We start from the raw sequence: 11,647 nt of genomic DNA, 5'->3' as shown, positions 1-11,647 counted from the left end.
ACAAAATATACCTAGTGTTCAGCATACGTGGGCAATAATGTGCGAGCCTCTGTCGTACTAGTGCTGGATGTTGCGTCCATCTATATGCAGAGTTGCGCTGTACAGAACACGAGCCGCTTTCCCATCATTTGGGTTCTCTCGGCCATGGAAGACCATGTTGACTCCATTGGGGTCGATATCACAGTGGCCGGGTCCATAGATTCCGATGTGATCCGCGCTGCGGAATAAGATTCCGCGGTCCTCGTATTTTCCATCAATCGTGCTGGACCAAGCATACTCAATGTCGTAGTCGTCGCTCGAGAAGCAGTGCGCGCTGTAAAAGACGACAAAGTCGCCGTTGGGGACCTTGTACAAATTGGCTGCTTCGACAACGCCATCGTTGCTGCGGCCCTCGTTGTCCAGGATGACCTTGGGCGCATCGAGCAGGGTGAGCCCGTCACGCGCCATCCTCTGGATCTTGATGGGCGTCGGGATGTAGTCGCCGCTTGGACGACCGGATTGACAGGTTGTCGCGCCGCCCTTGCTGTTACCGTCCACCTTCCAAACCAGCCATCGGTCCTTGCCATCGTCATATCCAGAAGGGTCAATAACTCCGCCGTTGCCGTCGTCGCATACCAACGGCTGGTCGTGGGGCTTGTAAGGCCCCATGGCGGTGTTTGAAGTCGCGACGCCGATGCAGTGGTTTCCGCCATTCTTGCGCGCAGTGTAGTACATAATGTAAACTCCGGCATCCTTTCAGCTGGTCAGTATGTCTCAAGAAATAGTGTAAGAGTCAACTTGCATTCTTGTTCAGATCCGGTGCCCACACAGACTGGTCGTTTGGGTCGACCCAGGAACCTTTGTCAGGCAGCGCATCGTTGGGGGTCAGGTTCCAGGTAAAAGCATCGTCTGAAGTAGCAATCGGTACTCCTTTTCCATCCGAGGAGGTGCTCATTGCCTTCCAACTGTTCAGTTCTGTTAGCTTACACGCCGTGAAGCTGTAGTCCTTGCAATACTGCTTACGATCCGTCGCCAAAAATCAACGTCGGGTCGGGAAAGTTGACGCCGCCCATCTGTGGTCCGGACAGGTCTCTGCTCTGAATCTCCATCGGTATTCGGGTGAGGTTTCCGAGCGACAGCGCAGGTCGGGCCGTGGACGGCCGAGGCGCCGCAACGGCCCCAGCGGCAAGGAGAAGATGGATAAGGCTGTTCATTATCGCGCTTATGTACATATGTATTTATATCAAAATAGACAAGGCCCAACATCTATAATCCATATCCAAACTGTTCGGCCTCTTGGCATTATATACTCCTAACATCCTGCAGTGATGTAACATCGCTCGCCACGAAATCCTACAACTCGCTAGCCTGTGCCAAGTCGGCGCCATGTCAGCACCAGCATCTGCCGCTCGGTCTTTGTGATGCAATGCGGGGGAGTTTTAGCTCAAGATGGAGCAAATGCGCCAAAGAGAGAGCCTTGCGAAGGCCGCATCCATTGTCCTCTGGACTCTAGCGGCGGCATCAAGGCACGGCTCCGGGAGTGCCAAGATATCGGGGCCCGAATGACGCTCACGCGACCGAGATAGGCAGGCGAACGCAGGACTAAGCACTAAAGCACCGAGTGTACATATGGGACTATGCCTGCTGCTGCTGTGGTGATTACAAGCTGCTGTACATGGAGGCGACCGTGCAGCATAGCATGTTGCCGATTTAAAGAACACAGTTTTGTCCAAATGCAAAGCATGCACTGTTACCGATTAGTGGGTAGTCTCTGGAGACAAAAATGCTCGATCCCGGCCGTGCTGCGTGACGGGGAAGAGGCCGGGAGCCATGTGGTTGCACCGATGATTGAGCGCATGAGCATGCACGTTGTAGCCCGTGGCCGTTCGGCCTAGCACCATGTTCAACATACAAGCAGAACTCATGACCTCGTCGCAAAACTGCAATCCAATCGTTCGGGTTTCGTTCACTATTTCACCCTGTCAAGGGACTTTGAAGCACTTATACATTGATTCTTTCTGATATTAGGCTCCGTGTGCTGACAAAGATTCAGAAGTCTCAAACATGCTAATGCTGCCAGATTTTGACTTTGGCAGACTCGTAACTATCGCTATGACCCGGATCTGCGGAAGGGCTTTCCGCGCTTTGGCCTTGGATTCTTGCGAGTCAAATGCGAATGCCAATGTGCAAATGAATGTTGGAATTTTTAAAATGACGCGCACTCAAGTGGTGGAGGGCTCAGTCTGGCAAAGGGCCGAATATCTGCCCATACCACACAACAATATGTCGGCGACTATCCATTCCGTGGACCACGTTCTATCAGATGGCGTGCTACTGGCTGCAAAGTCCAGTGTGCGTCGTCTGATGCGATCAGGGGTACCAACGTGGGCAAAACGCGTGTTTATAAATATAAGAATCGCTTGCCGTCGTTCCCGTCAAGAAAATGCTGCGGATGAAGCATTAAAAACTTTATCGCGAGTGAGACATGGCAGCGATGCATTTCGCGCCTCTGTCTGTGCTGCTGGCACTAGCGACCGGTGCACCCCTGGAGGCGCCGTCCGTGGCGTCGCGCCCTCTAACTTTTGGCAAGGACGGAAACTTTCAGATTAGTGTATTTGAAGACCTTCACTTTGGCGAGAGTATGCTCCCCTCTCCATGAATATATGTATATAGAAACAGATCGCTAATATTGACACCAGATGCATGGGATTCCTGGGGTCCTCAGCAGGACATCAACTCTGTCAAGGTCTTGAACAATGTGCTTGACAAGGAAACGCCGCAGCTTGTCGTTCTGAATGGCGATCTCATCACCGGCGAAAACGCCTTTGTCCACAACGGCTCCGCGTACGTCGACCAGATTGTGAAGCCGATCGTGGACCGCGGCTTGCTCTGGGCGTCCACCTACGGAAACCACGACAGCGACTTTAACCTCTCGTCGGCCTCGACCTGGGCGCGCGAGAAGACGTACCCCAACTGCCGCACCGGGCGCATGGTCCCGGGACGCAACGCCGGCGTGAGCAACTACTACCTGCCCGTGTACCCGCGCAAGTGCTGCAAGCCCGAGTGCGCGCCGGAGCTGCTGCTGTGGTTCTTTGACAGCCGCGGCGGCTTCTACTTCCAGGAGACGCACCCCGACGGCAGCCGCGTCGGGCAGCCCGGCTGGGTCGACCAGAGCGTCGTCGACTGGTTCCAAAAGACGAATGCCGAGCTGACGGCGCAGCACGGCCGCGTGATCCCGTCGCTCGGCTTTGTGCACATTCCCCCATACGTCTCCCAGGCCATCCAGAAGGAGCACGGCAGGGGCAGCATCGACCCAAACACCAACCCGGGCATCAACGACGACTACCTCCTGGCGCCGCAGGCGCAAGGGTGGTGCCCGGACGGCACAAACGACGGCTCGTGCGCGTACGGCGGGCAGGACGTGCCCTTTATGCAGGCGATTGCGTCCACGTCTGGCATGATTGGCCTCTTCTCGGGCCACGACCACGGCGACACGTGGTGCTACAAGTGGGATCGCCTGGTGCCCGACACGACGGTGGCTGGAAACGGCGTCAATCTGTGCTTCGGCCAGCACTCGGGCTACGGCGGATACGGCAACTGGATCCGGGGTGCGCGGCAGATCCGTGTCAACCGCGCCGAGCTGAGGAAGAAGAACTTGACGGCGGAGACGTGGATTCGTCTGGAGAATGGCGCAACTGTGGGCTCAGTCGTGCTCAACTCGACATTCAACCAGGACAGGTACCCGCCGACAAAGGACGACATGACGTATTGCCCGACTTGTAACTACACGGTCATTACGCCGCACCCAAAGGCGGTCAGTGTGAATAAGTTATTGGAGGAGCCTTCGCACGGTGAATGGAAGGCTGGTGGAGAGTTGTAATGTCATCAAGGTATTTTGTTAATAATACAAATAAGTTCGTATATACATGATTTAATTTACTGTGGTCAAATGCAGAAAAGATAAACTCCGTGTAATGAGCTACTCGCTGTAGCGGTATCGTCTTCTGTTCTCGTCCACCCACCAACGCGCCATGAAGGCGGCTTCTTCCGCCCACTCGGCCGCGTCCTTTCCATGTCTATCTTTGACGGCATTGAGGAACGAAACAAAACCGAAAATCACAATTTCCTCCGTTTCGTTGGGAGACTCCTCGAGGTTGGTGAAGCGCCACTCCACATCCTCGACAATAGGCACGACTATACGCCACGCAGGGTCGCGAGCACTTCGCACACTGAGCGTCGCCTTGCCGGGGTTCATGACGGTGAATTGCCAGTCCGCGTAGCCACTTTCCTCGGACTCGGCATGGACAGGTCGGATCAGGGACTGGCCCTCGTAGATGCCCAAGAGGTCCTCCGCTGCCTGGGACGTCTCGTCCGATAGCGAGTTGGTCTCGCGCAAAAGATCCAGAATCGTGGGCAGAATCTGAAGAGACTGCACAGCCGCGTCGCTGCGCAGCGCTGGCAGTTGAGGATGAGACAGCACCAGAGGAACATGGAAGTTTGCTACGTTGGGGTTCAGGTAGGCCGTCACTCCGTGGTTCTCGGCAATGGAAAGTCCGTGGTCGCCGACTGCCACGACCAGAGTCTCGTTAGCAACCCCTTGCTCGTCGAGGATGCCCAGGATCTTGCCCATCCACCGATCAACATAACCGACGGCATTCAAATAGTGCGATAAATCGTTCAAGTTTGAGTCTTCGGACAGGGCGACGTATTTTTCCTCTTCCGGTATCTCGAATGGGTGGTGAGTCGTGCTTGTGATGTGTGTAAGCAACACTCGCTCATTGTCGCGCTTTGCGTTGGAGAATGCGTCGCGGATATAATCCTCGATTGCGACCTCTGCCATGCCGTAGTAGTTGATGTCTGGAAGATCCACGTAGCCGAACTTGGGCGAGTCCCCTTTCAGGTACTCCTTGGTTATAATGTTTTCTTCGGCGTAGCCCATTTCGGGAAGCTGCTCGTGTGCCTTGTCGAAGCTGTCGGTAATGGACTGCATCATGTACGTTTTCCAGGGGTACGTAGTGTAGTCGGTGTCGTTCTTTTCCGTGATTTTATTGAAGACATTCAGGATCTGGGGCAGGCAAGGCTGGTAAATGTGGTTTTCGAATTCGACGTTGAAGTCTGCGACAAGAGGCGTGACGCCGCATAATGTACCGGTAAAGCTCTTTCGTGTGTACGAGGCAGTCGTAAACGCATTATCGAAGCTGAGTCCACCTCTGGGTGAGTTCTGCGAATGTTGAAATCCATCGTCATAGTCGCCCGTCATGCGATTCGCTGTTGGGGTCAATGTGCCCAGTCGTTCGAGGATGTGCTCAGGGAGCTTTCCTTCAGGAAACGTTTTCGCCAGCTGTTCCCAGATGAAGCCGTCTTTTTTGAACGGGAATACGTCTTTCCGAGTACTTTCGAGTTTGACCAACAGGATATGCCTGATGTTGACGTCATCTAGAGCGCCCTGGAGCTCGGGTAATAGGTCGTCATCCATGTTAGAAATATGAAGAGGATCGTTGTCGGGGCTATAGTGCTCCTCGCCCTCATACCAATCCTCGAATCCCTGTTGTGATGTGCCGTTGGGTAGCCATGAGAATGGAGTTGCTGCTGTCAAAGCTGTGGTACCATCGTCCCATTCAAAGTGCATACCGGTGCCAAAGACGGGGAGTAAAACGCCAAGCGCGGAAGAGGCGTGGGTGACGTCGATGATGGGCAATGCCGGCACGGCCCAGGACATGAAGATGAAGGACGGCTCCGGCGGCCGCAGAAGAACAAGTATAATTTGGTAGACAATGAGACTGGCAAAGAAAGCAAAGACATACTTCCACCCGGGCGACCTGTACAGTCTATCCTCGAAACTACTTTGACCGTAGCTTGTCTGGTGGCCGAATCCGTCCGAGTCGTTCAAGTCGTCCTGTTCGAGCTTTGTGTAGATATCTTTATTGTACATTCGAAGAATTTTGGAAAGTCCTGATTTTTGCAGGGCAAAAGTTGCAGCGGTTCCGATGATTCGAAGTACGATGCGTGCGAGAGCAGAGCAAAAGTCTTGGAGAAAGAAACTTGTCGCAACCAAGACTGCGCCGACGACGAGAGCCCGAAAGGCGCCCGAGAGCACAACCTTGCGAGAGGACTCGCCGCCGACAAAGCCAACATTGCGCCAGTGCAGCTCGGTGCCCGCAATGGAGTAGAACGAAATGTTGACCGTGGCCAGCACGAGCAGGCCCAGACTGACGCCGGCGGCGAGCAGCTGGCAGACCTCGTACAGACGCCACCTAGCGAGCTTCAAGTCGCAGATCCAGCGAAGTCCAAGCAGCAGTATGGCATCCTGGAAAAAGAAAGTCGGTCCCCAGAGGAAGAGATCGGCTGTCCTGAACGCGGACTGGTGGGCGCGGATGTGGATTGCCTTTGCGGCGAGCGTGGACACGGCGGCAATGGAGTAGACGAAGCGAGTGTTGAAGAACCGCGACGCCACAATGCCGATGATTGTCAGTATCCGGAGGCATGGGCCTCGAAGCTGGCCCAGCATAGTTTACAAAAAGACTTGGTAGAGACAGTATGAAACGGGACAACGCACAAAGGCATCCAGCATCTGCGGGTGCGCTCCGCAGGGGGAACGGCATACTTATCAGTTCGAGGCCGGAGACTTTTGTCCCACCGATCTTTTCCTTTGAGAGCCCTCGTCTTGGGCTGCCAGTACGTGCCAAGAGTACGTGGCGGGCCGACGTGGCCGCCGCCTCTTTGCAAAACGAATTAGTTACGCCCATGATTGGGCGGGAAGTGGCGTACAAGCTGGCGGCGCTAGGAAATAGTCGACGCAATTTGTTGTACACAGTGGCACACACGCTAATTATAAGTGCCACTAACTACTAGCTTGTTCAACAGGTACTCCGTACCTGATTTTGACAATCGGGAGCGTCGGGGGAGTCTCCTTTTGGGACGAGATGGCGTCGAGCAGCTGGCCAACGTCAGCGTAGCTCTGTTTCTATAATAGGAAACACGACGCACCGCAGAGAAGCCAGACGCCTCGAAGACCTCTCTTCAAATCTTGGACCAGCTTCAGAATACTTGCCAAGGGGTGCGTACCAGTAAACGAGGCCGGACTCTGTGCGTCATTGGAAAAAAGAAAACGTGTAGGATTATTTCCGGCCCGCCCAGCTGGATGAATGCCAAGGCCGCCGTCCACTATTTCCGTCTCACTACCCCCATATGTACCACCTTTTTGCAGCTTTTGACGCCGCAAGGCTGTTTTGCAATGAATGCTACTGGTTCGGGCTGTTCGTGTCTGTTGCATTGGGCTGCACCGGCTGCTTGGCGCTGCGGGCTGCCATTTTTGCGCCACGGCTGGTTTGAGTGATGCGTCACGCGACGACAGAATGGACCTAGCTAGCGCTGCTGTCTGAATTCAAGTTGAAGCTCGCTCCGTGCAAAGAGTTTTTTTTAACAGTCTTCGCTTCAGGCTTCGACTGCGCTCAGGTCTTTGGTCATAGTATTGATGTTCTATAAAAGACGGTTCTGTTCTTCCCGTTCAGTCGTAACATGCATATCGTGTCGTGGGGCAGCTACTGGTAATTTCCCCGGGCGAGCAGCCTGCTTCTTAGCGTAGCCAAAAAGTACTAGTTATGGAGTATGCACTTGTTTAAGCTTGTGTGCGTATGTCGACAATATTAGTCACGTCGAATCGTATCCGACGTTGTGATCTAGCCAAGTGGTTTACTGTCCAGCGCTCCATTTGTCCTGTTTGAGAGGCACAGTCGCAAACATTGGACAGGTTCCCTGCTTGGCATTTGTGATCGACGTCACATAAGGCTGCTAGCTGCCGTTTCAAGCACTTCTGCCTGGACTGAAGAGTTCTTGGCTAGCAGACGACGTGGCGTCCATGCTATGTGCGCTATACGCAGCAAGCCAAGAGACTAGTAAATAAGTTGCGTGCATGGGAGTTGAAGATATGGAATGAAAGTAGATTAGTCAAAGTAGACTGCAATTTCCTTTACTTCGCTTTCTGATGAAGACAATTGTGGCAAATGTCACTTTTGACCCACGAAGAAGTCTCTGAAGATGATGATCCTGGGTCTGTACAACAAAGTGGCTTGCCCCGGCGCCGCTTCGGCAGCCTCGTTTTCATGATTGGTCCGAATGACGATCCAATCAGCGAAAATGGTATACGAGTGTTTCTAAATTGCTCGAACTGGCAATGCATCAAGGGTTTGACCGGATATAGAGGACAATCAGCAAAGTGCGTCGCAGCTCTCTGGTGCGTAGAAAGCACCAACGCGGCCGTCTCAACACGAGTCTCGGAGAGATTTTCGAGCCAGGTGCCAGAACAAGAAGTGGCCGTACGAAGAGATCCGCGCGTTAGCTGTTGAGGCTGATGGCCCCAAGGTTAAGCCACATTTGGGCCATGGGCAAATTTGGCGACGATGGGCATGCGCCAACGATTCGTGCTAATAATGAGCATGGCTACAAAGGTGCGGGTGCCCATGCCGAGCAATGGTCGTCTTGGGGACAGGTGCTCTTTCAGCATACCGAGCCTCAGATCTTTTGCCAGGTGTGTTAATGCTCCAGGTCTGGGTGCATGATAACGAATCGCTATTTGACGACTGAAAAGGCGAAGGCAACAGCAGTCTTTCAGCCGCCGATAGGCTAAATGCATCTAGGCACACGGTCGCAAACACTACAAGCTTCATCGTGAATAGCTTATTCTACAAAAATGTGGAAACTATAGCACTGGTAGATGTTGGTGGTTTTGACTACGGGGTATATTTGTGATGAATACAAATCCTCCAAGTCGCCAGATAGCGATTTGAGGTCCGCGACTAACCTGACCCCAGGTTCATCGCGCCAGGGGATTAAGCCGCTGGTCTAACGATGTAGTTGCATCTGCATTTCTGGGAGGAGAGCAAAGTCGTGCAGTTTGTAAGAATTTGGCAGGTAGATGTGATTTCGTGCTAGACCTGTGGCAATATAGACGATGATCTGTAGAGTATCTCGCGTCCATTTGTTTTATTTCCAAGAACTCGAAGAGAATTAATGGCGAATTGGCGATTGTCTTGTTGTCATTCGGCTTTGTACGGGCCAAACCACCAGCGCCCCCAAGCCTATGCGATTGAGACGATAATATACCAAGGGCCTCAGTTCTATTATTATTACTACTTGTTTCTATGATATAATTAGACAGAGTCAGTGGCGGATTGTACGATACAGCGTCGATGGGTCTTGCACGAGCCAAACTCTCTGTTGTTCCAAGACTATGCGATGTAGATGGTCATCTGTCAAGGTATTCGCTTCTGCTTTTGATTTGTTTTCCTGCTCTACAAATTTGAGATGATCAATGGCGAATCTGCGGTACATTGTCCTCTGTCGTCGCACAAGGCAGATGGCATCGCACAGAGCAGAGCCTCATTCTTAGCGCCTGCAAACGCTGAACAAGTGGCGCTTTAGCAGTGCGTCCACTAAAACGTAGTGCATCACAGCTGTCTGGCAGCTATAGCGAACGTTTCAGTGGGAAGCCGCCCCCAATCACGGCTCCCCCGCGTCAGGTCTCGATTTATGCTGTCGCAGAGGCGCAGACAATCGCCGCAGCTTATCCATGTGTGACACTCGAGCGAAGAATTACAGCAGCAACGAGCACAATTTTATTCGAGCCGATTCTCTGGAGCCGCATTTGCACATGCGAGTTGAGGCCCTGGGCTGATGGCGGTGGCTGCTGCAGCGTGACGGCATCGCCGTTGGTGGGTCGACAGGCATTGCTCCCGAGAGCTCCCGCGCCCAATCAAGCACGTCACGTCACAGGCGAGGCGGCATCGGTCAAGCAATATTATATCAATTAAATTCATAGTTTCATCACGAGAAATCGTCACGATTCATTACCGTCAAATGTTGAGGCGTTCTATGTACCGTTTCTCCAAACACTGCCGCGCGGGGCGAGCTTAGTGCTCAGCGGCAGCGGCCTTTTCCTCGCTCTCCTTGCTCTTGGCCCTCAGGCTCTCATCGCTGCCCTGAGACAGTCTAGCAATGGTGATGATGGTGGGCACAATTTGGAACAGGCTAAGATTGGTCATGTCAGTGTGTTTTCAACAAGGGAGCAGAACCAAAAAAAAAAACTCTTACATGGACGCCATGATGAGAACTCCGCAGGCAATGCGTCGGTCGTAGACGGCGGCCTGGGCTCGGCTCGCGTATCCGGCCTCCTTGGAGTAGTCTCTAAAGGCAAAGACGGCGGCGATGATGAAGAGGGCGAGCAGGACGCACTGCACGGCAATGAGGATTCCACCGCGGAGGTTGGTGAGGTTGTAGGCGGACGGCTTCATGAGGTAGAACAGGGCACGCAGGAGAAGAGCACCCTCGACCACGACGGCAATGCCAGCCTGTGAACCAGTCAGAAAAAAAACACAATCGCAGAAAGAACAAAATTGTCAGCAGTTTGGCATACCGTGGCAAACATGACGGTGAATCCCTTGGGGTAGACGCTGGTGGCTGCGACGACGATGGAGACAATGACCATGGCCGCGACAATGGTTCGGCTCAGAGCCTCGCCCACGAGCGTCATGCGCGAAATGCCGCGACGGTTGCCCATGATGGATGAGTTGCGAGCAAGATGCGCTTGCTTTCTCCGGGGAAAACGTTTGGTGGTGCGGTCTGGGATGACGGTTTGTCGTCGCGGGGGTGGGCGAAGGAGGGCGAGAGAGGAGAAGAGGTGGAAAAGGAAAAGAGAATATATGTGGTGGTCTGGGGCAATCGACCGATAGATGGAGGCTCTTGATGCGGAGTGAATGAAAAACTCTAAAATGACTGGCTGGGCTAGCTGGGGCGCTCAGAAGCAACAAGACGTCGCCCACACCATGCCTCGGCTAGTGAACTCTGACTGGGCCCCAGGCTGGGGGAGGGGGCGACGGCCTGCTGCCGAGTTGCGAGAGAGCGAGAGGAGATCTACAAGCCTGCCTGGCCTGGCAATGGCTGGCTCTGTCATGGCTCCGTTTAAATAGCTACTAGTTCCATGGCGAACCGGGGCGGCGAACGGACGTTATTTCGAGCAACAGTCGCGCCACGGTTTTTCGTAAAGCCAAGGATGCACCAAAGGTTAGGTTGCGTTGCGTTGCGCTGCTGGTGCTGGGCAAGACAACGATCGCTTCGTTTCGAAACAATGCTCATATCCCAGCCAATGAATCGTTGAATGCGCCCGTTACAGTAGCGAGCCATCGTGCACACAATCGAACCTAGTGTTTTGTTTTGCGGCTGGCTCGGTCTGTCGTGTCGTGCGTAGTATTGAGGCTCACAGGCTCCACAGGCTGTCATGGGCTGTTCGTCTTTCCCCGCTCCCTCATCTCTTTGGGCCTAGGCTGGTTGGCTGGACTCGAGTGTTCAGGCTCGTGCAAATCTTTTTCTCAGCTGCCACCTGAAAAGAATGGATACAAGTGGCTGCTTTTTATCAGTTTTTTCTGCTCTTGCTTTCTTGGCTGTCATTCGTGTGGGGAGCCGAGTGGAAAGCGCGGGGAAGACGAGCTGGGATTCTGGGGTAACAGGCTGCATGAAAGAGCCGCAAGGCAATGAATATGCAGTCAGACTGTGTGATTGGCACGATTTGTCTTTTTCGTCTCTCTTTCATTTTGTGATGGTGTTCGTCCCAGCATACTTTGGTCGACGACTGTATGCCCGCGACCGTGGGTCGCCTTTGGCAGCTGGCCTAGTC

The 11,647-nt window shown here is 53.6% G+C and overlaps 5 protein-coding genes across 5 annotated transcripts; 1 reads left to right on the top strand and 4 right to left on the bottom strand.

The window, feature by feature from the left end:
* Positions 1 to 57: 57 nt before the first annotated feature.
* On the bottom strand, positions 58 to 1,088 carry LMH87_001066 (uncharacterized protein; the record flags this gene model as incomplete). Its single annotated transcript, XM_056199081.1, has 3 exons — positions 58 to 732; positions 782 to 944; positions 1,003 to 1,088. 3 exons carry the CDS (start codon positions 1,086 to 1,088, stop codon positions 58 to 60), a joined length of 924 nt encoding a protein of 307 aa, XP_056055964.1.
* Positions 1,089 to 2,464: 1,376 nt separating this feature from the next.
* Positions 2,465 to 3,859, top strand: LMH87_001065 (uncharacterized protein; the record flags this gene model as incomplete). The annotated part of the gene is made up of 2 exons (XM_056199080.1): positions 2,465 to 2,618; positions 2,679 to 3,859. The coding sequence occupies 2 exons, from the start codon at positions 2,465 to 2,467 to the stop codon at positions 3,857 to 3,859; spliced, it is 1,335 nt and encodes a 444-aa protein (XP_056055963.1).
* Positions 3,860 to 3,958: 99 nt separating this feature from the next.
* On the bottom strand, positions 3,959 to 6,487 carry LMH87_001064 (uncharacterized protein; the record flags this gene model as incomplete). Its single annotated transcript, XM_056199079.1, has 1 exon — positions 3,959 to 6,487. One exon carries the CDS (start codon positions 6,485 to 6,487, stop codon positions 3,959 to 3,961), a length of 2,529 nt encoding a protein of 842 aa, XP_056055962.1.
* Positions 6,488 to 6,586: 99 nt separating this feature from the next.
* On the bottom strand, positions 6,587 to 7,074 carry LMH87_001063 (uncharacterized protein; the record flags this gene model as incomplete). The annotated part of the gene is made up of 6 exons (XM_056199078.1): positions 6,587 to 6,604; positions 6,685 to 6,697; positions 6,748 to 6,804; positions 6,855 to 6,916; positions 6,967 to 6,993; positions 7,045 to 7,074. The coding sequence occupies 6 exons, from the start codon at positions 7,072 to 7,074 to the stop codon at positions 6,587 to 6,589; spliced, it is 207 nt and encodes a 68-aa protein (XP_056055961.1).
* Positions 7,075 to 9,887: 2,813 nt separating this feature from the next.
* Positions 9,888 to 10,534, bottom strand: LMH87_001062 (uncharacterized protein; the record flags this gene model as incomplete). The annotated part of the gene is made up of 3 exons (XM_056199077.1): positions 9,888 to 10,005; positions 10,069 to 10,325; positions 10,391 to 10,534. The coding sequence occupies 3 exons, from the start codon at positions 10,532 to 10,534 to the stop codon at positions 9,888 to 9,890; spliced, it is 519 nt and encodes a 172-aa protein (XP_056055960.1).
* Positions 10,535 to 11,647: the final 1,113 nt, after the last annotated feature.

The sequence above is a fragment of the Akanthomyces muscarius genome, chromosome 6, assembly GCF_028009165.1.
Source record: "Akanthomyces muscarius strain Ve6 chromosome 6, whole genome shotgun sequence".
Taxonomy (NCBI): Eukaryota; Fungi; Ascomycota; class Sordariomycetes; order Hypocreales; family Cordycipitaceae; genus Akanthomyces; species Akanthomyces muscarius.
This window is presented reverse-complemented; position numbering and strand designations above follow the sequence as displayed.